The sequence below is a fragment of the Lemur catta genome, chromosome 18 (genome assembly GCF_020740605.2).
Source record: "Lemur catta isolate mLemCat1 chromosome 18, mLemCat1.pri, whole genome shotgun sequence".
NCBI lineage: Eukaryota > Metazoa > Chordata > Mammalia > Primates > Lemuridae > Lemur > Lemur catta.
This window is the reverse complement of record NC_059145.1, coordinates 35,694,872-35,722,706: the sequence shown is the minus strand read 5'-3', so window position 1 is coordinate 35,722,706 and position 27,835 is coordinate 35,694,872. Positions and strand designations below refer to the sequence as shown.

Below are 27,835 nucleotides of genomic sequence, written 5' to 3'. Positions count from 1 at the left end.
ATGAACAAAGCATTAGACTTTAATTATTTTGCCTGCTCACTTACTGTCTCCCACTCTAGAATGTAAGCTTCATGGGAAGGGAGATTTTGTCTTGCAACTGTGATCTTCAGCACATAGTAGGTGCCTGATAATCACATTTTTGTTGATCAAGTACTTCTGAGTAAAGAATCCTTTGAGGTAGGAATTTAATTCCCATTTTACAAGTGAGTAAACTGGAATAAAATGACATAACTCACTCAAGATCATAAGCCATTGAGTAGCAAAGACAAGATCTGAACACAAGCTACTCAAGAGGCTATGTTCTGCACTACAGTAGTCTACTTGAAGTGTAGAGTGAGACAGCTAACTGTCAAAAGTAGCCAGGACTCCAGGATAAGCCTTAAGGAATGAGTCCTGTAGCAGCAATCCTGGGAGACAAAAGAGGATCATGGGTCGCATGCTCAGAGAAGCCATCAATAACATTAAGCCACCACCTACTGAGAATCTGCTATGGTCACCCCAGCTAGTTAGGTGGAGGTTTAACAGAATGACTGTGCCATTCACTGTCCATATAATCAGGAAAACTGTACAACTTCACTGAGCCCTGGTATCTGCATAATGCAAATATCATCTATCTACCTTCCTTTGTCAGAATTTAAAATGTGTAAAATGTCTGACAGAATTGAGTGGCCAAGAAACTGTTATCCTTATCCTAAAACTTGTGTTAAAATTGCTTGTTTCCTTATCTTTGGACATCAGTGTCTTATGGTACTACATCCCTACTTCCTGACAAGCAGAGTTGAATAAATACTGATAAATGGATACAAAAAAGCTTTCACCTGAATATTTTGGTTTCAAAGCCTGCTAAACACAGAAGTAGAATTATCTGTATTATTCATTTTTCCAATAAATATTTCAGTGCCTATTACATGAAATCATCATTCAAAGGATCGGGGTAAAGAAGACAAAATCCCTAATCTCATAGAACTTCTACTCTAGTGACAAAATGTGATCGTTAGCAGTATTCAGATGACAGTTAAAGCCAATAGGCAGGATCTTGAACAATGGCATAGAATTCAAATTCGTCAAGATAGCATTGAAGTGTCCACAATTTTAAAGACTACGTGAGCAAATCTTCATTTTGTAGTTCAGTTTTGTTGGTGATGGCTTTATAAATACCCTCATAATTATATTTGTTAGATCATATATGATGTATTAAAGATTCACGAGATAAATATATTAAAGATAAAAATTAATTCGAGAGCACAGATACTGTATGCATACTACTGAAATAAATACTCATAATTATATTTGTTAGATCATATATGATATATTAAAGATTCACGAGATAAATATATTAAAGATAAAAATTAATTCGAGAGCACAGATACTGTATGCATACTACTGAAATAAATACAATGTGATTTATTTATAAATGAGAACAAAGTAACAATGAACAGTATTTCAGAAATTAAATAGTACTGAATGCACAGCCTTTTCTTTTCTTCAGAGTTTGTAATTTAATTATATAAAGATGAGGAGTGGTTCTCCTTCCCATCTCCTTGGTCGCACTCAGAAGGAAACCGAGTGTCCTAGCAAGAGAGGGCAGGAGCCTGGGGAAGGCAGTAGAGGCAATGATCCCCCGGGCTTTTGTCCGTCCTTTGCACAGAGAACTCTAGCCACCGCCATCAAGCACAGCAGTCACATCCCTTGGCATCTCATTCTCAAATTAAATGTCAACAGGGAAAACTCAGGCAGACACCCCTCCTTTCCTGGGCCCCTCGCGATCAGCCCTCCCCACGTCCACCTGGCCTTGGCTCCGAGTCCCAGCGAGGGCTGCGCGTGCTCTGGGCAATTCCTCAACAGAGCCCTCGGCGGCAAGAGAAAAAAACATAGATGAGGCGTCAGTTTGCAACCTAAAAATATTTACTTATTAAAACTATCAATACTTTAATAAACTATACAAAAAAGATAATGAGACAAACATATGCATTTATAGAACCGCATTTCAGTCAGGCCAGTTCCCTGCAGAGGGAATTCCCAGCATGACCTCATTCATCTGTGAAGACACAGAGCAATCCTTGTTTAGACATACACATTCATCTACTCGTCCAGCATGGTCAGCCCTCCACTTCCTGATGGTTTCCTTCTGCTATGAATGTGCATGTCCTGTTGTCTGCTTCTTAGAGCAGACATTTACCTAAAAGAAAACATTGTAATAGTTACTAGTTATTAATTTGCATCTCTGTGAAAAGCCCAACACATTACATGTTATAAAACCTCTTTCAAAAGACATTTTGATAAGAAAGCCAATGAATTTTTCAAGGGTGAGGTAAATATTTTTCCAAATTATAATATCTGAATAATTATAAATGTTTGGCAACTTCTGTTTTCCTAAAGAAGTATTATCAAAACAAAACCCGCCTAGTTCTGTGTGGGCAAAAAAAATTTAAATTAAAAAATAAATAAAATCCTACAAAATAATTTCAGATTTTAAGTTACCTTCCTCATCCACCAGCCATTGGAGGAGGACTGGGGCCACGCAGATGATTGATTCGACCCATTCTTCGGGGAGGGTTTCCTGGTGGCCTAATAAAAGAAAAAGTTAATTATCTACTGTTTAGTAAATACAACTTCAATTGCTTCCTTTTAAACACTCACCTGGACTCTTTTCTTTTTCAACATGCATATGACCCTAAAACATTACTCAAAATAGGAACTACCATTTAGGAGAGGAGTCAAAAAAATTCAAAGATTTATAGGAGCCAGACACCTAACACATATGAGGAAACCTAGTCAAGAAAGGATTGTGAGGAACTCAATGGCACTTCCTGTACATGCCCAGCTGAAACCCAACTGCAGCTGATTTTTGCCATGTGCAAAGCCCAGCCTAGTGCTGCTTTACCTTTTAAGGTTTTTCATTAGCAGCTGGAAATCCAGATTCTAAAGTCAAACCTCTAGATTTTGACGTTGACTATCAGTTTTCATCCTCTTAGACTTTTACTATACAATAGTTAACATATACTTTAGCTTTGCCAGATTAACCCTGATTATCAAATCAGAGGCAACCTGAGTTTTAATTTTGTGAAATGGGATTTAAACTGTTAATTTCCATCAATTCTATTGATCTATCTAAAATACCTAATTTAATTAAAATATGCAAAGGGGTAAAAATTACTATTATCAATAAAAAAGCTGTACCCTCTTCCATCATCATATCTGGAATCAGAGGAGTTTCCATAGCCTCTTCTTTTTTTCACATCTTGCTGAAGCAGAGTTTTGAAACTGAAATAAGGGGCAAAAAACAGAGGTACAACTTTCAACAACATAAAATACATTTCTATGTTTTTAACTATCATCTCTGTGGGAAGATGACTAAACCTACTTAGCTCCAAACCCACATTTCTTACAGCCAACTGGACAATACTATCTAGCTTAAGCATGTGCCTAATCAGTGTGCTATGCTGTGTGTCAAATCCACCCTTCCTTGTATTTCTTATTTGCTAATAACTCCTCTAGACACACATGAAGCCTGAGTCATCCTTGATCTTCCTCCACTGTAAATCAGTTGTCAGGTTCCAAAGCCTGCTTTTACAGTATCTCACATTCATTGCCCCTGCATTTCCCCTGCCGACAGCCTATCTGACATTATCTTGGGGAGGGAGGGGCTAAGGGGGATGTGGCAGAGGCACAGGGCTTCTGGGAATCTATTTAAATGGAATTTATTTGTGGATGGGGAAGGATTTAACTAAGTTTAAACAGTATTTCTATAAACAATATGAAGTAGTGAAATTTATAAGACTTTAAATAAGTTTTGTACTGGGTAACTTAACTTAGGACCTCTCGTCTCCTGTTGTATTTTTATTTTTCTATGGAAGCATCTCTTGCATTTTACATTCCACTCATCCAATTTATGCTACCTACAGCCATAAAATTAAACTTTCTAAACCACAGCTACAACCAAATTAAGCATAAAGACCACGGCCTCATATTCAAACTTCTGTGCCATCCTTCATATGGTTTCTTCTACCTGGGAAAACTTTCCCGGATGTCCACCTCCCATAATCATGCCCACTCTGTACTCCTTGCAATATGAAGATATTTATGGAGAGTAATGTCAATGAAGAAAGGGACTGTCTCCCACATCTTTATATCCCTGAAGTTCTCTGACCATGAGACATTCAAATATATATTCAAACCTGGCATGAGAAAGACTTGTTAGTTGTTGATGAACAATTTTCCTAAAACAAACATGTGAAAGACCAAAAATGCACTTAAGAACTGCTCAAAATTATGGGGACATTTACATTTTGGTCTCCTCTGTATTAACTCTAACCCTTCATTTAAAAAAAGTTTACTACTTAGGAGATGTTTTAAATCAAGATATAATTATCTTTATTTAGCTGTTGTATAATATGGAAAAAAAGTTGTACAAACACACATAAACCAGGAATAGAAAGTGATACACAGTCATTTGGCATTAGAAGGGACAGGCCTGGCCACAGGTTGAAATGGTTACCACCACTGTGAAGACATGCTAAAGCTTACCTACCCAACAGATATATTCATAATAAGATGTTTGGTAGCAGCTTTACCACTAAACAAGTCTTAATTTTCCCCTTGTAAAGCTATTTTAAAAATTACAATTAAAAACCACTTCAGGAAAAGGTGAGCTTAAGATACTCAACATAATGTACCCAATGTATTTCAATCAACTTAAATATCAAGGCAATTAAGAGCACTGCCATACTTACAACAAAACCACAAACTCAGCTATTCCCCAGAAGAAATCTGTTATCAAAGATAATCTCCATGGAGACTGACTCCTGCTGTCCAACACTTGTCCTACAGATAAGAATAAAGAAACTTTAGTGAGTCTACAAATCCCTGACCCAAGAGGCATTACATTTAATGTAATGTTAGGTAGTTAGGTAACAATGATACTCGGGTTTCAACTTGTCCAGTGTTCCAAATGGTCAACACCAGGAGAAATCTACTATGTGATCATCATTCTAAGGAAGGTTCAGAGAAGTAAAGCTCCATGATCTAGGGGCATTTCTTTAATATGTCAAATGCGTGCCTACAGTTTGTAATTTTAGTGGGTAACTTCATTTTATTCAAATATTTTCTCTTTTTTATTGGTAATATATACATAGAAGTTTACTGCTTTTTCCATTAAGTATACAGTTCTGTAGCATTAAGTATATTCACACTGTACAAATCTCCTCTCACCACCATCCTCCTCTAGAATTTATTCATCATCTCCGGCTGAAACTCTATACTCATTAAACTCTTGACTCCTCATTACCTCTTCTGCCCAGCGCCTGGCAACAACCATTCTTCTTTCTGTCTCAAAGAATTTGACTACTCTAGGAAACTCATAAGAGAGGAGTCATGCAATTTTTGTTCTTTTGCAACCAGCCTATTTCATTTAGCATGTGTTCAAAGTTCTTCCATGTTATAGTATGTGTCAAAATTTCCTTCCTCTTTTTAAGGCTGAATAATTAATATTCCTTTGTAATATATATATTTTGTTTATCCACTCATATCTATCTATGAACATTTGGGTTGCTTACACTTTTTGGCTATTGTGAATGCTGCTGCTATGAACATGGGTGTACAAATACCTCTTTATTCAAGTATTTTGGAGAAACATATAAGATGAGTGAATATAAAGGAATGCTCACACCACTTCCATTTTCCTAAAAGCATTCAGAGCATTTCTTTTCACTTGCAAAGTCTCTTGCCTGTATAAAAAGCTTGTTTACACATACTCTTACAAGCCTTTAGAATCAGTTATTTCGAAAAAATTCTTACAAATCAAAGAGTCTGTATACTCTAAGTAGTGAAGAGAATTTGGCTTGTTCTTCATCAAAATGACCACTATTTTCTATAACAGGATGTTCTTGATTTTAATAATTGATTCTAGCTTTATCTTCAGCAAAACTGTATCTATTTTTCAAAACACTTTAATAGAAGCTACAAAATGAGAAATTAGTACGCTAGAGTTTCACCCTATTTTTGGGAAAGAACAGCTGTCGGCCACCTCTCCTCTCCATTATCCCAAGGGCTTCACCCCACTCCCCTCCATCCCCTCCACTAGGGTTTACTTTTCCTCTTTCCTTGACCACCTTACTTTCAGGTATCCACTTTACCTATGCTGTCGCTGAGCTACTGAGAAAAATGGCTACAGAAAGTCAAAGAGTATGTGATAGGCTTGATTCTGCCTCTCACTAGCTCTGCTTCATTGGCTGACGTGATGTGTTCCTTCTCTGAGAAAAAGTATTCCAGGATTAGCCATCATATAGGATTGTTGGGGGGAAAATGTCATCTGACAGAGAAATATTTTGTCAACTACGAAGTGCTGATAAATATAGTCCTTCCAAGAAGACGGATCTAATTGGAACCCACCAATTCTTCCTTTGTGATTCTATCATTCTATCTTGCTTTTTGCACTTTCCCTCCTAGTTTCTGAAGGCAGGACCCCCCCCCCAATATCCCCAGAGGGAAATAAGGTGCTGGAATGCAGCTGCATTTCTCAACTATAAAAGTGACATAAAAGGTCCTAACTGCGGCTATTCATGTAAATCAAATAAGATAATGCATACACAGTATGATACACCACAAATATAAGGAATTATTCAACAATGCATAAATAGAAACTTCTAGCCTTAATCACAAAGAATATAAAACAAACTAAAGTTGCTAGTGCCCTGAACCAAGATGAAACTGATGTTTTTCTTTAGTGTCCATTAACCTACTTGTTTCAAAGATTTTTAAGTGGGAGCCAGGAGGGGAGATTTTGAAAGCAGCAAAGAAATGCAAAGAGCACTCAGCCATAAGACTTCTCCCTAACTTACTCATCTCTGGAGATAAACAGATGATTCAAATAGAACCAGGACCTAGTTCCAGTGATGCAAGGACCACTTGCTAAGATTGCACCAATGGATTTCATCTGAATTAAACAGGTGGGCAGGCAGTTCTGGCATTGATCTGACCCAATCATACTGTGTCTTTCCTTTCCCATCATTTTCTTTATAGAATCGCAGAATTAAGTCGCTTTCAGATTCTCTATTCCGGTAATGATCCACTTGTTCCTAGAAGGAATGGTACTTCTTCCCGGGCCCCTTGAAATTCAGGCACAAAGTTGCATGTATGACTAGTTACCCTCTCGCGAAGAAAAAGCCTATCCAAAGCTTTCCTCTATCATGCTAAGTAGGCTCAGTCTTTTTAAAAGTCATAGAAAGAGGCAGAGTAGTTGATAACAAGGACGCTGAAGCCAACATTCCCGGGCTTCAAATCCCCACTCAGCCATTATCTTTCGCCTATCTATCACCTTTGTGATCCTCAACAAGCTGTTTACTCTATCTGCGCCTTACAGGCTCCATCCGTAAAACAGGGATAATAAAATATTACCTGAACAGGGCTGTTATAAAGATTGAATGGGATAAACAAATAACGCTGTAACAGTGCGCAACGCACAAGCGCTAGGATACGGTGTCAACGTCGTTGTCTTTATTAGTTAAGGATGCCGACGCCCGATGGGAAAGACCACTTTCACAAATCCACAGTCAGAAGCTTGCAGCACGAGGGCGAGGTCACCGGGCCCCGGTGCTCAGCTCGAGGCCAGCGGGAACCCGGGGTGGTCCTCCCCAGGGGGGCCTCGGCGCCCGACCGCCGGCTCAGCGACCATCTGCTGACGCGCCGCAAGCCCGAACGACTTCGTATCCGACTCCGCCCGGCCTCGGGGCTCTAAGCCCGGGGAAGCTGCGCCGGGCCCAGCGAGCGAGAACGGAAGAAACCCGGGGTTGGGCTTCCAGGTCAGCAGTCGCCACCGCAGCCCCTCCAACTCACCATTCGAGATGTAGACCATCTTGCCCCGTTTCCCTGCTTCCGAGCCACTAGGGAGCTTGGCCCCGGGCGGCTTCCGTACCTGCCGCCGCGCCCCGCCCTTCAAACGTCACAGGCCACGATTAGGCCAAACGTTGATGGAGGAGGGAGGTGGGGAGAGTCCATTGGCTTCTGGAAGAGACACGCCCCCAAGGGACATTTTTGTTTCATCCGGCCAGCGACTTCCGGTAGGGCGGAGGTTGCCTAGCAGGCCACCGGCTATGACGTGTAGGGGTTGTCCGGTTAGCCTGGCGTTGATTGTCCTCTCTCGGATTTGATCGTGGGTTGTCTTGTTTGCACTGCCACGTGAGACGGCGAGCAGGCAAGGGTGCTACGTGTGAAGTTTCTTGGAGAACTGTTGACTGGAGGAAATTCTTCAGAATTTTCCAGATGTTGTGTAGATTATGAGATTTGGTAGGAGAGAAGGGCCCAGAGTGCAAGAGGAAAAACCTTCAGTTTCACCCTACCACCTGCCAAAAAACATCCAGCGTCTCTGATCTGGCACTGAGAGGTTCCCTGATTGATCTTAGATTTTACTCTCTGACTTCTAATTCCATAATAGATCCCTTAGTTTCCTGCCTTGTTTCCTTTGCTCATGTGTTTCCTCTTAACTGGAACTTTCTCCACCTATTGAAACTAATCTATCCTTCAAGGCAAGGCATGTTTCTATCAAATGAAATAACAAATGCTAAAGGACTTTGTAAATTGAAAAAAATTATATAATTAGTAACAAGATGGGGTAGAGGACAAAGATAACATTTCCCCTCTTTCCTTAACTTTCTTTAAAGCCTGGAGTTAGCCATTAGCCACATATAGCTATTGAGCACTTGAAATATGGCATTATAGCTAGTCTTTTTTTTTAATTTATTTATTTTTTGTGAGACAGGGTCTTGCTCTATTGCCAGGGATAGAATGTAGTGGCATCATCATAGCTCACTCCAACCTCCAACACCTGGGCTCAAGGGATCCTCCTGCCTTAGCCTTTCAAGTAGCTGGGAGTAGGCATGAGCTACCACACCCAGCTAATTTTTTTAGTATTTTTGTAGAGATGGGGGTCTTGTTATTTCCCAAGCTGGTCTCAAACTCTTGTCCTCAAATGATCCTCCCACCTTGGCCTCCCAAAGTGATTACAGTCATGAGCCACTGTGCCTGGCCAAATATGGCTAGTCTGAACTGAGATATACCGTACAAAATACATACCATATCACAGTGATTTAGAATGAAAAAAAGAATGTAAAATATCTCATTTTTTATATTGATGGCATGTTGAAATGATATTTTGGATATTATGCTAAATAAAATATTTTACTAAAAGCAATTTTACCTTTCTCTTTTTAATGTGACTACCAGAAAATTTAAAATTACATACCTGGCTCACATTTATGGTTCACTTTACATTTCTGTTGGACAGTGCTTGTCTAGAATGAAAACATTGACCTGACACAGAAAAGGCATTCAATAAATATTTGTTAAATGGGTGAATGAATGGATAGTTTTAATAATGGATAATGTGTATATATGGTTTACTATGTGTCAGGCATTCTTCTAAGCACTTTCCATTTATTCATTTAATCCTCATAACAACAGTAATAATAATAGCTAACATTTATGTAGTACTTATCCTGTGCCAGCCAATGTTCTGATTGGTTTTCATGTATTAATTCATTTAAATCTCAACTGTATTGAGTTCTATTATTCCTGTGTTACAGGTGAGGAAACTGAGTCATAGAGAGTTCAAGTGATTTGCCCAAGGTCACATGGGCTGGTAAGAAGCAGAGCTGAGATTAGGATCAAGAGCACAGCTCTATAGCCTGTTCTCTTAACCCCTGTGCTATGCTGCCTCACCACACATAAGCAGAGGTATTGCAATAGGATATGATCCAACATGGTACTCAACGTGGTTTCTGGAGAGTGTATCTCAGCTTTCTCAAAGTTGCAAAGTTGCCCAGATTTCTTTTCTAGACACCTCAGCAAAATTCCCCTGTACATCTCTAAGTGGATTATCTTCCCGTCTCTGCACCAATCCCTTCGCCAGAGGGATGGGCCATTCTGAATGACAGCTACCTCTGCAACTAGGGCTAGAGTCAATCCCACTTAAGCTAGAGGCTTGGGATTTGGAGAGGGGTGGTATCTACCACAAATTAGTGAAGGAATTCTGGGTTACATCAAAACAGTAAGGTGTCCTCGATACTGCCTTTAGAAAACATGGAAAACAGATGGCATTTATATTCTTGATTAACCTTTTGTTTGTTCTTACAGTTATTGCATTTGTATTTATTTTATCTGGGCTTAGAAATCTTAACCCTTTGTTTCATTTTCTACCATATACTCTTTATTGTTGCTTTTCACAGCATTTTTTTTTCTGTTTCTTTTAAGTTATGTAGCGTCAGACTGGACATGCTACACAAATCAGCAGTTTTTGAGCCAATAGCCACCTCATCCCTTCACCTCCAGTGATGGTTGTATTACTCTACAAGGCATTTTCTTAAACTACATGAACTCATTTTATGTATCAAAATGGAATAATGTTCATAAAAATTTACAGTGCAATTTTCCTGGGAGAATTTGGTTGGATAAAAAGTTTGGGATTTCTTTTGTACTCTCTACAGTATGTCACAAATTTAATTACATGATCAGTTTCATTAGTGAGGTTGTGTGGTTAAATTTAAACAGTCTATCTTTAACTGAATAAGGAATATCTAGACTCAACCTTGCAGTTCTATTGCAGGAAGATAAGTACTATTCCCATTATAATTTCTAAACCTTTAAACTCATGATCCGTTTTTAGCAATCCCGGTAACTATAATGTAAACTGTTATAGTCGAAGTTGTAATGGAATACTGGTCCAGATTTTTAAAGCTAAAGAGATTTAGGTTTTGGTTGCCATTTGGGACATTGATCACTAAAAGCAAATTTTTAATATTTTTAGAATTGTACCAAAATATGTATTACTTTCTAAGCCCTATCTTAAAATATGTGTTACTTTCTAAGCCCTTCTAAGCCCTCTCTAAATATGGAGTATAACAGTGTGTATATTTTATTACTATGTTTATAGATCTCAAGATAACATTAATCTTTATATTTTTAAAAAGTAGAGTATGCTATGTGACTTTAAGGAATGTATAATTTATTATTCTTACTAACTGGTTTGGTGCAGAGCATTTGATGGTTCTTGGATTTTTTTTTGTTTTAATGTGATTCCTGTACATAATATTAAAATCAAAAGGTTCAAATGGATATCCCATGAAGAGCAAGTCTCCTTTCTTCTCCTAAACCCAGGACTCTAACTTTTGATCCCCTAGCTTAGTGAGGCTGTCAAAAGCACTGGGTGGCACATACCTCCCAGCCAGTAGAAGCTTCAAGGACAGACTCATCCCTCTAACGTGAGAGATGAGACTAAGAATAACATTCTACAAAGAATTTCCACCTTCTTTTGGATCTTGGCCAAGCAACTAACTCCTCACTCATTTGTTAGCTCTTTAGTGTTTTAAAAATGTTTTTCCCCATTATTTTGTCCAAGTTTCTTAGTTGTCCTAAGAAGGAAAGTTAGTACATATTACTTAATCCTCCATGAAAGAACTAGAAGTTCATACATTTATTTAACTAAATCAACATGACAATTTAGATCAGGTCTCCGATTAAACACTGTTTTGCTTTTGACTTCAAAAATTCTGTTATTTATGTATAAATTCTCCAGAACAACTGCTGTTTTCTTAGTATTGTCAAAACACATTATTACTTATAAACAGAAAGGATAGTTATAAGTAGTAAACCAAAATGTGTGGGTGATTAAAAAAAAACATTTATTTTGCCAATAAACATCACACTTTTAATCTTTCCACAACCAAACAGATGAATAAAACCTTACTGTTTAGTTTGATACTCTCTGATCTTTTAATGGAAGGTTCAGTGAAAATAAGTTTATTTTATGGTCTCTTAGGGAAATGTTTTTTCTTTATAGCCCAGTGATGACTGTTCATGGGAGGAATCGTTAACTCGGCTTGTAAGGATGCTCTTAGGGAGGTTGCTGTGACCTCAACTAGGTGGCTAGAGAGGCTGTTGCTAATGCCTCAACATCACTTTATTTTTTCTTACTAATTGTATAACACAAGCACCTTGATTAATATTACCCAAGGTCAAGGTCTCCACTTAAAAAAAAAATCACCTTTCACAATTATCAGCAATTCATCTCTTTGCTATGAAACTCTAACTTGTTTTTCATGGGAAGTACGAAACAGAAACTCTGAAAATGGAAGCTGGCAACTGAGGAAGTGTTGCTTGATATTATTTTTTTTATTCCTTTTGAATGTATTTAGCTACTCCTTAGTCGCACTCAGTCTTTCATGTTCAGATTGAGATGTTTCACAAGTATGTTGGGGACCATATGTGCAGAAAAGTGGAGAGGCAAGTAGAAATGGATATAGCTCCTTTGGGTACTGACCTGCCTGGTTTCCAGTTCCTGTGCTCTGCTCAGCTGGCTGGCAAGGTAGAGGAATAGATGTAGAGGACGCCAACAGGACTGGCACACAAGCAGAGACAGAATAAGCTCAGGCTTACTGCTGCAGCAGTGATGGCAACATGAACGGTTCACACTTGGATTTAGTAGGCTAACCGGGTTCTTAGGAGCTCAGCTTTGGGACTGTTTCCACATAGGGAAGCCGTCCAGAATACGACTCTTGTTATTTCAATTGAGTCACTGTTTTTAGAAAGGGAAAATTCTAGAGAAACCCTGCAAAATTACATTTTCCATCATAATCCTTGAAAATGTTCATCTCCTTCACCCAACATTTTCATTTCTAGAAGTTATTCTGAAGAAACAATGAGAGAGGATCAAACAAATTTATGTGCAAAGGTATTTGTCCCACTGCTATTTGGAGTGAAAAAATATGGAAGCCATGTAACTGTGCAACAATGGGGATTGGCTAAATTTTGGAATATAATATCATATTGAACATTAAAATAGTGGGCAACCATTCATAATATGTTAAGTGAAAGAAATAAATTACAAAACAATATTGTATAGTATGATATCAATGAAAACAAAGGAAAGATATGGAAATATATTAATGTGGCACTATGGGAGCTGTAATTTTTTTCTTTGTGGTTTTTTATAGTATCCAAATTTTCTACAATAAACATGTGTTGCTTTTATAATTAGAAGTAAATATCAATACTTTTTTAAAAAGCTACATTTGTTAGAAATTGAGAGTTCATTTCTAGTTTTATTTTAATGATTTGGATAATTCTTTTTTTTTTTTTTAAGAGACCGGATCTCACTATGTTGTCCAGGCTAGAGTGCCGTGGTATCGTTATAGTTCACTGCAGCCTCAAACTCCTAGACTCAAGCGATCCTCCTGCCTCAGCCTCTTGAGTAGCTGGGACTACAGGTGTGAGCCACCACACTTAGCTAATTTTTCTTATTTTTTTGTACAGACAGGCTCTCCCTATGTTGCCCAGGCTGGTCTCAAACTCCTGGCCTCAAGCGATCCTCCCACCTGAGGGTCCCAAAATGCTAGGATTACAGGCATGAGCTATCTCACCTGGCTCAGCCTGGATAATTCTTTAAAATATTTTTTTTTCTTGTAGAAGTGACAGAAAATTAACTACTCAGGTAGTTGTTAACTTTTGGAGTACATTTTATTTTATTTTATTTATTTTTTTGAGACAGAGTCTTACTCTGTTGCCTGGGCTAGAGTGCCGTGGCGTCAGCCTAGCTCACAGCAACCTCAAACTCCTGGGCTCAAGCAATCCTCCTGCCTCAGCCTCCCGAGTAGCCGCCACCATGCCTGGCTAATTTTTTCTGTATGTTTTTAGTTGTCAGGCTAATTTCTATTTTTAGTAGAGATGGGGTCTCGCTTTTGCTCAGGCTGATCTCGAACTCCTGAGCTCAAATGATCCACCCGCCTCAGCCTCCCAGAGTGCTAGGATTACAGGCGTGAGCCACTACGCCCGGCCTTGGAGTACATTTTAAAGGCAATTTTATTTCATGACGTTCCCGGCCTTGGAGTACATTTTAAAGGCAATTTTATTTCATGACGTTATCTTTGGCTCTGCCTGATTACATTTGTACACCTAAGTATACACATGGCCACCCCACTCAAGTGAATTAGTCAAGTCAATGTTTTTTGGTTTTGGTAAGAATAGAGTCTAGTAAAAGCAAGGAAACATAGTTTCAGAATACCTTGCTGGTTAGCTCAAAAAAGTCCTCACTGTTGATTAGAGTGAATGAAGCCTTATACATTCAAATTTTGGGAATGCTCTATTGGCAAGGCTACTAAATAAAAATATTCATTTTAAATATGTGCTTTCTCAGAGTTCTCTCATACTACTATATTTTTAAAAAAATAATTTAAATAGAGCTATGGACCTTTATAGATCTTTAGCCTTTCCTCTGGGCAGCCCACTGATTATTGATAGACACTAGAATCATTTTACCAGTATTTTGACCATACTGATAAAATGACCCGTGAATCAAGAAAATTTATGGAATTTGATATGATGGCAAAAAACCCTGAAACAAATCCTCAAAACAAACAAATGAAACAAACCCAAATGTTGCTTTGTGAATGTTTGATCTAGCCTGCCCTCCTTTTAAAATAATTTAGAGGATATAAAAAAGTACATTGTGGCAACTGAGTTTTATTTTTAGGAAAAGAAATTAGAGTCCAAATCAATGATTTTTGCCCTCCGACTAGAAGGCACTTTCTGGAAACAGATAGGGAATCAATGCTGAAAATAAGTAATTTCTTTTAAGTACTCATACAGTAAAACACACAACTTGAGTTGTCATCTAAACGAGAGTGGACAAGGGCTGCAGAGACCCTGTGCATGCCTAAGGCTCTACCGGGCCAAGGGAACTTGGGGAGGCTGCCCACATAGTGCCTGCCAAGTATGCTCTGGAATACCCTCTACAAGCAATTTGTTTTCAACTCTTACTCACAAATAAGCAGTATTTCAGTTTTAGGGATAAAGAAACTTTTTTTTTTTTTTTAAGAGACAGGGTCTCACTATGTTGCCCAGGCTAGAGTGCAATGGCAGCGTCACAGCTCACAGCAACCTCAAACTCCTGGGCTCAAGTGATCCTCCTGCCTCAGCCTCCTGAGTAGATGGCACTACAGGCACATGCCACTGCGCCCAGCTAATTTTTAAAGTTTTTGTAGAGATGGGTCCTTGCTGTGTTGCCCAGGCTGGTCTTGATCTGCTGGCCTCAAGTGATCCTTCTACCTTGGCCTCCCAAAGTGCTGGGATTACAGGTATGAGACAGCATGACTGGCCAAGAAACTATTTTTTTTTTTAAATCTAAGACCAGAGAAGGAAATGGCTTCCTTTTTATGGGTGATGTGAGAGACCTGTTTAAGAGATTGCCTGGTTGTTATGCTATGGGCCAGTGTTAGTCCATTTTTTGTTGCTATAACAGAATACCACAGACTGGATAATTTATAAAGAAAAGAGATTTATTTCTTATAGTTCTGGAGGCTGGGAAGTGCGATATCAAGGTGCTGGCATCTAGGGAGGGCCTTCTTGCTCCATCATAACATTGCAGAAGGCATCATATGGCAAGAGGTCAAGAGTGTGTCAGCTCAGGCCCCTCTTCTTCTTGTTATAAAACCACCAGTCTCATCATGGGGGCCCCACCCTGATGACTTTAACCTTAATTACCTCCAAGAGCTCCACCTCTAATCAACATATGAATTTGGGGATTAATTTTCCAACACATGAAATTTGCAGGACACATTCAAACCAGAGCAGCCAGGAAAAATAAACCTCTGATGCCTCAGGGTATCCTCTTTTGTATCCTTTTTAATAAGCTGTAGATTTCAGGAGAGAGCTTCAAAAAAGTTCTTTACTTTTTGTTCTAGATGCAAAATGTTAAATGTTAAAGATGCTTTCAAATTTTAATCACATCTACCATGAATTCAGTCTACTTTGGCAAACTTTTATAGGATCTTAACTGTGTAGAAGTCATCATGCTGGGCAGTGGGACACATAATGATAATGGGGTATAATTATTCATCACTTACTATGTGCCAGGTATTGTTCTAAGCACTTCCCACATGGATCCATTGTGTTGAACAGGCAAGACTTATGGGTTGTGATGAATATTTTATTTTTGTCTTCCACCGCTCCTTTACATTTTATTTGGTAGGGCTGGTTCTTCCATGCTCCCAAATGAAAGCTTGGGCAAGTCCCACAACTTCTCTGGTTTCTTTTAGTTTACACACTCTGTCTCAATTTAATAATTAGAATGTCCATGCCTAAGAAACAATGAACACTCCCAATCTTGATTCTCTTTCTTTCTTTCTCTCTCTCTCTCTCTCTCTCTCTCTCTCTCTCTCTCTCTCTCTCTCTTTCTTTCTTTCTTCATGCCACTCCCAGACTGACAGTTTTTATCTCCATGTTACATATAACTATTATCCCTAAACTGGCCGTCCACCAGTGATACCCACTATAGTCCCATTATAAATCTGTCATGTTGGGCCCAAGAGATGCACATAAAATCTACTGCTGCTCAACAGGCTGGTTGGCAAGCTATGGCTATTGACCAGGCCCCCGTGTCTCTCTGACAGAGTAAGCAGCTTAATCTAGACACCTTCTGTCTCCTGAGAGGTGGGAGGTGGGGGGCAACATAGGGAGAGCCTGTCTCTACAAAAAAATAAGAAAAATTAGTCAAGTGTGGTGGCTCACACCTGTAGTCCCAGCTACTCAAGAGGCTGAGGCAGGAGGATCGCTTGAGTCTAGGAGTTTGAGGCTGCAGTGAACTATAATGATACCATGGCACTCTAGCCTGGACAACATAGTGAGATCCTGTCTCTTAAAAAAATAAACATTTCTAACAAAGAAGAGAAAACTAACAAAACTCTATCCATGGGAGAAAATCCATTGTTCTGATGATCTGGTGATAAGTTTTCCAGGAACTAGATTGCTTTGGTTAGTATTGGCACCTTAATATGAAATATTCCAATCTATGAGCATGGGATATCTTTCCATTAATTTATGTCTTCTTTAATTTCTTTCAGCAATGTTTTCTAGTTTTCATTGTATAAATCTTTCACCTCCTTGGTTAAGCTAATTCCTAAGTATTTTATCCTTTTTAATGCCATTATAAATGGAGTTGTTTTCTTAATTTCCTTTTCAGATTGTTCATTGTTAGTGTATATAAATATAACTGATTTTTGTGTTGACTTTGTGTCTTGCTAGTTTGCTTAATTTATTTATTAATTCTAACAGGGTTTTTTCATGAAATGTTTAGGAATTTCTGCATGTAAGATCATGTCATCTGCAAGCAGAGATAATTTTACTTCTTCCTTTCCAAATTGGATGCCTTTCCCCCCCACCAATTGCTTTGGCTAGGATTTTCAGTAGCACAGTACCTTAAATAGAAGTGGCAAAAGTGAGCATCTTGCCTTATTATTGATCTTAAAGGAAAAGCTTTCAATCTTTTACCATTGAGTATGATGTTTACTGTGGAGTTTCATGTATAGCTTTTATATTAATATATTGAGGTAGTGCCATAGACTGAATGTTTGTGATCCCACCAAATTCATATAAATTCTAACCCCCAATATGATGGTATTTAATTTCCACAAATTTTTGAATTTTCCAATTTTCCTTCCACTATTGATTTCTAACTTCATCTCATTGTGGTCAAAGAAGATAGTTTGTATGATACCTATCTTTTAAAATCTCTTAAGACTTAATTTGTGGCCTAACATAAGGTCTATTTGGAAAGTGTTTTATGTGCACTTGAGAAGAATGTTTATTCTGTTGTTGTTGAATAAGGGTTTCTGTGTATGTCTGTTAGATCTAGTTGATTTATTTATTGTGTTGTTCAAGTCTTTTATTTCCTTACTTATTTTCTTTTTTTTATTCCCCTTATTTATTTTCTATCTGGTTGTTTTACCCATTATTGAAAGTGGAATACTGAAGTCTCCAACTATTCTTGTAGAATTGTCTATTTTTCCTTTCAGTTCTGTCAATTTTTCTTCATAGATATATTTTTTTCTTTTCTTTTCTTTTCTTTTCTTTTTTTTTTTTTTTTGAGACAGAGTACAGAGTCTCACTCTCTTGCCTGGGCTAGAGTGCTGTGGCATCAGCCTAGCTCACAGCAACCTCAAACTACTGGGCTCAAGTGATCCTCCTGCCTCAGCCTCCCAGGTAGCTGGGACTTCAGGCACAGGCCACCAGGCCCAGCTAATTTTTTCTATTTTTAGTTTGAGGCACTATAAACTAGTTTGAAACAGATTTTGCTGAACCTAATTACATTTATAAATAGACTCAAAAGGAAAAAAAGTAAAAGGAAAACTTGGAATGTCTTATCTTGAAGTGTATTATTTCACTAAAGAAAGTTTCAGTGGTTTTTAAATTGCCCATTATGGGTTAAATTGTGTCCACTCCACCCACCTCCATTCATGTGTTGAAGTCCTAACCCCTAGTACCTCAGAATATGACCATATTTGGAGACAGGGTCTTTACAGAGGTAATCAACTTAGCATGAAGTCATTAGGGTGGGCCCTACCCCAATATGGTTGGTGTCCTGATTAAAGGGGAAATTTGGACACAGAGATATGCACAAAGGTAAGATGACATGAAGAGACATAGGGAGGAGACCGCCATCTACAGACCAAATGAAGAGAGGCCTGTAACAGATTCTTCCCTCACAGCCCTCAGAAAGCTTCCAATACCTTGACTTTTGACTTCTAGTGTTCAGAACTGTGAGACAATAAATTTCTGTTGTTTAAGCCACTCATTTTGTGGTACTTTGTTACAGCAGTCCTATAAAGCTAATATATTACTTGTACAATTTTTTAAAAGCTAACCAACTCTTTAACAAAGTTATAGAAGCTATAGAAATGTGACTATTTTGTGAATATTTTTATTATGCCATTTTTAAAGTTCCCAAGAATTTACAGACTATATCTGTGTCGTGCATCTTTTCTTAGTGGAGTTCTAATTCCACGGAATGAGGAAGTAAATATCGCACTTGCCTCATTTCTCCTCATTATTTAAAATGAGCCCTGTGATGTGATACTTTCAGCTAGGTTTTCCCTTTCAAGTATCTTGCTGAAGAAGCAGCTCACTTTTGATGTTATTCTACTTAGGACTCATCAAAAGTTTCTGGGCATCTGTACTTGGTGATTCTCCACAGAACCACCAGCAACATAGCCAAAGCTGAAAGTCATTTTCTCACAGTGCCTTGCAGGCTGATTTGCAGGTTGCTGAATGTGGCTAGATTGAAAACTGCCCTATTTGAAAGGAAATGGATGTCATCAATCCTTCCAGAATATCGAAAGCTACAAGGACAGACAGCTCACAAAAAATGACTGCCTAGAAAACCACCTGTAGAATGGCAGCACCTGTAGCCTGCTGAATTTTAATCATCCACTTTGCACATTTGCTATGGAATAATTTACTTTTGCAAGCATCTTTTTATGTTGCATGGCCTGTGTGATAATTTGCATAAACAAAGAGAGAGAATCCTCCCAGCCTTGTGTTATGTCTCTATGATACTTTTATGAAATTGTGGCCCATCTTTTACTCTATTGCCCAGAGCAGAATAAACAGACAGACAGCAGGCCGGGAAGAAATCAGCCAGTTCCCACTGATGGCAAGACTTCCACGATTGGCTGTGGCAGTGAGCTTTCAAGTCTCCTCTTCCCAGGTTCTTTGGTGGAATTTGGCTTCTGAAATCTTGTAGTACATCTGAGTCTCCTGCATTCCTAAATTAGCCTGGAGATATTCTGTGTATTTGTGAGGATGGGGGTGGGTGGGCTTGTCGAATTCTTTCAAATGTGTTGAGATTATTATCAAGGCTGCAGAGGGAATTTTCCTTGTGGGAAGACTTGAAGTTTCTATGCAGTGACTAAGGGAACTAAATCTTATGTTTTGATGGAGACTTCTCTGCAGCTGAGGGATAAGGAATACAAATTCTGTTTCATGTGTAGATGAATGACTGGAGAAAGTTAGATACAGGTTGATATCTCTTAGGAGGACATGGAGCTGGCCTAGGAGGCAGATGGAGAGCCTTTGCATTTTATCCTATGTGCTTCAACTTGGTTTGATTGTTTTTGAAAAGGAGACTATTTGTTCTATGTAACTTAAAATCAATGGAGATAAAAATGTAAATCTTGAACTAAAGTGAAAAGAAACCCCCAAATACTTAGGTAATTAATACCAAATGTTTTGGAAAATGCCAAGTTCTAACAAAATGCTAACAAAAACATAATTTTCTTGGCTTCCTTTTCTTCTGACCCTCACATGGCACTTTTAAAAATGCTATTCCCATAATCTATGGAAAAAAACCCAAACAAACAGTAGCCTGAACTTACTGATCATTTATCTAATGTATTACCTGGTGTTAAGTGTGTTCTACAGTGTCTTCACCTCAAGTCCACACCAGAATCCTAAGGAGGAAAAAAGGGTGAATGTTAGCATTAACCACATGGATATCACCTATAGCTACTGCATCAAATGCATTATTCTTAGGAATGCATTGTAAATACTGAACTTCACAAAATACCACTTTGAAATACTGTTTTTTCATTGCATTTATTATCATTATTTTAAAGTAGATAGTGAGGGATTCCAGGTTTCCTAGGGACAAAAGTGGGTGCTGTTGCTCCCATCTTGGTCCTGCCCCACCCTAATTTTCCATACCTGGGGGAGGAGAGAATACCCTAGGAAGCGGCCAATCAGAACTTGGCACACCAGCTGCAAAAGCATGCAGAGGACTCTCTAGCCCACTGGGCAAGCAGCATAGGTACCATAGAGTCTGGAAATTGACCTAGAACAACCTGCATGTACAGTAAGACTCAGGTCATGCAACTCCCAACTGTCCAATCACAGTGGTGCCATGGTGACGTCTGAACCACGAGGGAGGTCCCTATGCAGGCACTATAAAACAAGACTCACACCATAGCCAACCCTCCCTTTTTTTGTGCCCATCCTTTTGCTCTCCCTTTGCTGCAACAATTGGTCCAATTGTCATCTGTGGCGTATGTACCATGTTCTGTAAACCTCTATCTTGCTCTTGCCCTATCATCCTGTCTTTCTCTCCTCAATAAACCTCATTTTCATGCTTGCCTAACTTTGGCGTGTCTCGTCATTCTTCCACCATGAGTGTGCCAAGAACTGACATTTTCATACTGAAACCTGACAAAATGAGGGACTGTTCAAACAGAAATAAACAGAATTGACCTATTCTCTTGTTGCTGCTAGAAAATAAATCTCTGATGGTCATGTTGTGCTGTCTCCCAATATACCTGCAGAGATAGCTGACGTTTTAGAATCTTGGCTTGAAGATCATATCCCAGGCTAGAAGAAACAAAATGTCAAGATATATCTAGAAGTGAATTTAGTAATATATGATATATTGAAATAGACTGAGCTATCTCCCACATGGTAAATTCTTCAGATAACTGACATTTAAGCATCAGAGCTTTTAAAGATTTTGGTACAGGAAAGTAGACCCCCAAACCAGGGTCTGACCTGAAGGCCAAGTGGGTTCTCAGCTTTGCATAGGAAAGAATTTAGGAGCAAGCCAACAGAGTAAGGCAAAATCATGTTTATTAAGGTAAGAAAAATCCAAAAAAAAAAAAAAGAAAAGTGGCTGCCGCATCCCTCAGAACAACAGAAAGTAGCACTTTGTGAGTTTTTGGGGTCTTATTATTATATCATCTATTTAATTTTATGTTAAGTGGATTATTCACAAGATTTCTGGGAAAGGGGTGGAGAGTTCCTGGTACTGAGGGACCCTGCCCCTTTTAAGCCATATAAAGGTAACTTGCAGAAGTTGCCATGGCATTTGTAGCAGTGAGCGTGACCCAAGGTCATTTTTTTCATGGCCACCTTGGTTCTAACTGGTTTCAGCTGTTTTTTCCACCACCTTCTGTTTTATCAAAGATCTTGGTTCAGGTCTTAGGACTCCTTGTCAAGCAGGGCCTGCCATTTCCCTGTCTCAATTTGACATTTCAATTGGAAATCTTTCAAAGTTATGTATCATGCTTTGTGGTAAACAGCATGCTACTTGTCATTTAATCTTGATAAGACAAGTTTATCATTATGAACATCTATTATTGTTCTGTGCTAGAATGTGAAATAACATAATTAATTTAGAAGGCTCTTTTAATGTATACCTCTAATTGGATAAGGTTCTTTTCAAAATAGTTGTCTTGTGTGGTTTCTTACTGTCCTAACAATGCTATGACTGTGTACAATTTATCTGAAACTCTTCCTTAGGAATGTCCTACTTAGGGTTATTAGTTCAGATTTCCTTTGTGGTGGAATGATCTCATCTTTTGAGGGTAAATTTGATTTTTGGAAATACTTCTCAGTAACTTGGAACCAAGACTAATATAAATATATCATAGATCTAGATTAAATAGATATCTATAGAATTATCATCTGGGGTCTAAAACACCCTATGATTTTCAAGCAAGGAGTGTAATTTGTCACTTGACTTAGGCCTGTGTATTTGCACTTAGCTCTGCCTTTGATATTTACATTTGAGATTTCCCTTTTTAAAGAAAAAGTAGGTCATTTCCTTTCATTCTGGAACAAAAGAACAATGGATAGTCATAATAATAAGCAAAGTGTGGGACTTTTAGGAAATAGATGAGTAGAGAAGTTTTAGGAGGTTTTGCTGTGTGTTGTATCATATAAACTGTTCCTATCAAAAGACCTTTGATAAAGACTCATGTAAGTTTTGCCCAACATTTTATTATGAAATTTTTCAAATGTACAGAGACACTGAAAGAATTTATAGCAAACACCCCTTTATCCGCCCCCTAGCTTCTACTGTTAACATTTAATTATACTTGCTTTATCTATCAATACATGTCTATACTCATCCCTCAATATTTAATTTTTTTAAATTTTAGAGTCAGCGTCTCACTCTGTGACCCTGGCTGGAGTGCGCTGATGCAATCAATCATAGCTCAGTATAACCTTAAACTCCTGGGCTCAAGTGATCTGCCTGCCTCAGCCTTACAAGTAGCTAGGACTATAGGTGTGCACCATCATGCCCCGCTAATTATTTAAATTTTGTGTAGAGATGGGGTCTCACTATGTTTCCCAGGCTGGTCTTGAACTCCTAGACTCAAATGATCCTCCTGCCTCAGACTCCCATAGTGCTGGGATTACAGGCATGAGCCACTGTACCCAGCCATCAATATTTAATTTTTAAAATTTATTTTAAACTTCTAACTTTGTTTTTTTTTTTCAAGATTTCTATGGATAATCTAGGTCCCTAACATTTCCAAATAAATTTTGGAATCAGCTTATTAATTTCTTCCAAAAAAGCCTGTGAAATTATGATTGAAATTACTTTGAATTTGTAGATTGATTTGGGGAAAATTTACATACAAATAATATTGAGTCACCCAATCCATGAACATAGTATATGTCTTCATTTATTTAGATTGCCTTTAAATTTTCTCGAATGTTTTATGGTTTTCAGTATAGGGGTCTTACATGTCTTTTGTTAAATTTATCCCTAAGAATATTTTTTTTTTAGTATTGCGAATGAAATTGTTTTTAATTTTATTTTCCAATTGTTCACTCTTATATATAAAAATACTATTAATTTTTATACATTAACCTTGTGTGCTCTGATGTTGTTAAATTTGCTTAGTCTTAATAGCCATTTTGTAGATTTCATAGGATTGCTATGTAAACAAGCATGTCATCTGTAAATAGAGACAATTTTGCTTTTTCCCTTTCTGTCTATGCCTTTTAATTTATTTTTCCTTGCATCATTGCACTGGCTAGGGCCTCCAATGTACTGCTGAATAGATGTGGTAAAAGGAGACAAATATTTATATATTAAATCAGGGTTCCCCAGAAAGCAAGCTGGAAAATTATTCCTCTTCCTCTAGTTTTCTAAAAGGTGTGTAACATTCATGTCACTTCTTACTCAAATATTTCATACAATTCACAAGTGAAACTATCTGAGCATGGAATTTTCTTTATGAGAAAGTTTTTTGTTTGTTTATTTGTTTGGGTTTTTTTGTTTGTTTAGGACAGGGTCTCACTCTGTTTCCCAGGCTAGAGTGTAGTGAGTCTCAAACTCCTGGGCTCAAACAGTCTTCCCACCCCAACCTTCCAAGTAGGACTACAGGTATGCACCACCATGCCCAGCTAATTTTAGAATTTTTTTGTAGTGTGTGGGGGGTCTCACTATGTTGCCTGGGCTGGTCTCCAACTCCTGGCCTCAAATGATCCTCCTGGTCTCAGCTTTAATTCACCTTCCTTCCTCAGAATGTTGGCAAACGTTAAAGTATTCCCCCTGTCAGTGTCATTTGCACTTACAAGGGCTGCAGAAAATTTTCAAGTTCCAAAAGCATGAGCTACAAAATGGTGAGAATCTGGGCATTGATATAGGTGAGACAGAAAACATTTGGGGGGGCAGAGAAGTCTTTTTACCTTCCCTTGTATCAGACTAGGCTATTTTCTAGTCTGCTCATTCTTAAACCACCCTGGCCAGCCCTGATGCTACTTGCTTTAAGCGACATAGTAATTTCAGACTTTGAATAGTCATCTTCAGGCTTCTCTCAGGCCTGAAAACAAATGTCATCGCTATGGGGAAAGTGTTTTGGACAGAACAGGGTTTATTAACTTCTCACCTCTCTGCCATATTCCGGTCACTGTGGGCTTAAAGTGAGACAAGTCTACACTTATTATCAGCAGTGGAGGAAACATGAAGGAGCTTTTAAATTGGAACCTTTCTATAACCTTGACAGAAGTAGAATCACCCCAAATACAATTTTTTCAACCTCTTGTTTGGGTGCTACCTTTCCTTCCTCCACTAGGTGTCACCACACTACACAGTAATCAAGGCAGATGACAAGTGTGAAAGGCTTCTGGACTTCAGAGAAATGCTTGTGTTTAGGTTAGCAGCAAATTGGGCATAATTAGTTTATTTAATAAACTTATCTTTAAGATATGAAAATCTCATATAGTCACACCGGAAAGTATATTACCTCATTCATCCACTCTCTTAAAATGCTATCAGTCCTGGAAACGCAAGCAGAGAGGAGCTTAAAGTCACTTACTCTATCTGTAGAAAACCCGGCTGGATTAAATCAGCTGATGACCCTGCACAGCTGAGTGGCTCTCGCCCCTCAGGGAACTAAATCTCTTTGTTGAGAGGTTGGATTACTGCTAGATCCCTTTATCACCAGAGCTGAGCTCTTGCGGCTGCTGGGGATTAGGCACCATCCCTCTCCATCCACAGGGCTTTCGCACCCTTTCTCCTCCTAGGGCCTCCTTGGTGCTCCCCCTTCTGTGATGGAGAAGATAAGATGCCAGAGACAGGGAAGGAGGGAAGGTGGCAGCCTTGGCAGCATCTCATTTCCAACACCCCAGTTGTCAAACTGTCCCATTGGCAGTGTAAAAGGTCCTTCCTACTCCCTGGACAGCCAGCCTTGGCGGACCAGGCCCAGGTATATTAAATCTCAAATCTAATTTAGGATACAGGGTGCTTGGTGGAAAGCAAAGCACAGCTAATCCAACATGTCTCACAGGATGAGTGACACAGGCTTGTGAATGGTATTTACATCTCCACTGGGCTGGCCTTCTCCGTCTCCCAGACAGACCCCTGCATGCCACCATCTAACTTCCCATGGATGATAGCGGAACATCCAGGGGTCCGGAAGCGGGTGGCTCAGTGATCACCTCTTGCATTCTGTTCTTTAACAAAGATAAGATGCCACTGCCTGTTGGCCTCCTTTTTGGTGCAAGGTTGAAAGTTTCATTTCAGCTAGGTCATCTGAGATGGCTGTGAAGATGTCGTGGGAGTTTGTAAGCTCTTAGAGAGAGAATCAGGATTTAGCCACTGTCATTAGTATCAAGCAGTATTTAGGAAGCAACTTTCTGCGTCTAACTCAGGGTGGGTCTCAAAAGTGTTTCACCCTACATGAAACATCTCCCCACACACTTCTCCTAAATGAAATCTTAGGCAGAGCCAGAGTCACGATATATAGTTGCGTACAACTCTAGGGGCTGCCATTTCCACTGCTGTTTGCATGACCATAGGTAGTGCCCGGGTAGCACTCCCACATATGAAGCAAATAAGAGCAGTGTTTTATTAGCATGGAAGTTGTACATTCAAATTTTGAACCTTTATTTAATAGCCAATCACTGGGAAATATACTTTCGGTGAAAATAAAAGTTGGAAATCATGAGTTATGGTTGAAAGTTGCCCTTTTTATCAGTGTCAGCATCTCAGATCATGCAGTTAAGCAGCTGGAATCTTAGGAACACTTTAATCAAATGGATCCAGACACTCATAAATAAGAGTGGCAGGGAATACACCTTTTAGAATCTGGATATTCTTTGTAGAGGAGAAGAAGGCAATATCTATCAAGTGCACATACTGGTTAACCCAGCAATTCCACCTCTAGGATGTTATCAGATCTACTCTCAAATATGAAAAATGATCTGCAGACTGAGATGTTCATTGCCGCATTGTTTGTAACAGCAAAAGACTGGAAAGAACCTAAATGTTCAATAGAGGACAGATTACACAATGGAATACTTGGCAGCTCTGGCAAGGAATGAGAAAGCTCTCCATGTACTAATATGGAACGGTCTCCAGATACTGGGTACTATGAACAAAGCAAGGTGCAGAAATGTGTAATAGGTTACCTTGAGTGTGCATGTGTGTGTGTGTGTGTGTTTATCTTCTTGCATATGCGTAAGAAATCTCTGGCTAGATACCCAAGAAACTAATAGCACTGTCTGCCTCCGGAGCAAGGTACTGACTGGCATGAGTAGGGATAGGGGGCACTTGTTGGATACCTTTTGAATTTTGAACCACATGACTGTATCACCCATTCAAATAACAATAATAATGCAGTGGTCCCTTTTTGTCCCCAGGGCTTATGTTCCAATTCCCCCAGTGGGTGCCTGAAACTGAAAATAGTACCAAACCCTGTACACACTCATTTTTTCAATCTGATAACTGAGATGGCTACTAAGTGGCTAACAGCCAGGGCAGGTAGCATATTCAGTGTGGATACACTGGACAGAGAGATGATTCATGTCCCGGGCAAAAGCGAGTGGCACGGGTTTTGTCATGCTACTCAGAATGGTGTCCAATTTAAAACTTATGAATTGTTTGCTGCTGAAATTTTCCATTTAATATTTTCAAACTACTGTTGACCATGGGTAACTGAAACCATGGAAATTGAAACCACCAATAAGGGGGGAACTACTGTAATAATAATAACAATAATTAAAAATAGCCAGGTCCCCCCACCCAAAAGAAAAACTATTCAAAACTGATGATAAGCACCTGTAGCAATCTAAAATACAATATTGTCACAGTGTAGCCGACCCATTGCCAGTTCACGCTGGTGTTGCAGCTGTGCACCAGGATCAGCTCACCAGAGATGAGACAGTGTAATGTATTTTATTTTTTCAAGACAGTGTACGTTAGCACCAGGGTTTAAATTTTATCTCTATTACCTATTAACTGCATGATGTAGGGCAAATTTACTTAACTTCTCTGTGCCTCAGTTCCATTTTTAATAAATGATGATAAATTCTACTTCAAAGTATCATCAAGAGGACTGGATGAATTTGTACCCGTTAAGGGTTCAAGGAAATGTTTAAAAAGAGAGCACAACAGAACAATACCCCCCCCCCCCCCGCCCCGCCCTGTGCCTGGCATTAATTGTGGTGTACCTGGGTACAGTGGTATGATTGATAAGCAAGAGAATATAAGAATAGACTTTGACACACAGAAGACACTTAATAAACATTAATTCCCGCCCCCCACCCATACTTAATTGGGCTGCCAGGGCTTTATAGACTCTCTGAGCAGACTGGAAAATAATTTTCTACCAAACATAGTTGTCATCTCTACATTTCAGTCTGCAGGTGGACCCTTTGAGCTGTTTTACATTGGGTCAGGGTGCTTTTAAAATGAATCTGTTTGGCTCTATTATTTTCATGTCAGTTTCTTGGG

General features: G+C 38.8%; 1 protein-coding gene across 2 annotated transcripts; it reads right to left on the bottom strand.

The window, feature by feature from the left end:
* Positions 1 to 1,887: 1,887 nt before the first annotated feature.
* On the bottom strand, positions 1,888 to 7,962 carry SELENOK (selenoprotein K). 2 transcript variants are annotated; one of them, XM_045529899.1, is made up of 5 exons: positions 7,834 to 7,962; positions 4,734 to 4,824; positions 3,181 to 3,264; positions 2,482 to 2,568; positions 1,888 to 2,179 (listed from the first exon to the last, which is right to left on the bottom strand). In XM_045529899.1, the coding sequence occupies exons 1-5, from the start codon at positions 7,850 to 7,852 to the stop codon at positions 2,176 to 2,178; spliced, it is 285 nt and encodes a 94-aa protein (XP_045385855.1). In that variant the 5' UTR covers positions 7,853 to 7,962; the 3' UTR covers positions 1,888 to 2,175. The 2 variants fall into 2 exon arrangements, with proteins under 2 accessions (XP_045385855.1, XP_045385856.1); XM_045529900.1 differs by lacking the exon at positions 1,888 to 2,179 and having other exon boundaries at positions 2,478 to 2,568; positions 7,834 to 7,936.
* Between the last annotated feature and the right edge of the window lie 19,873 nt (positions 7,963 to 27,835).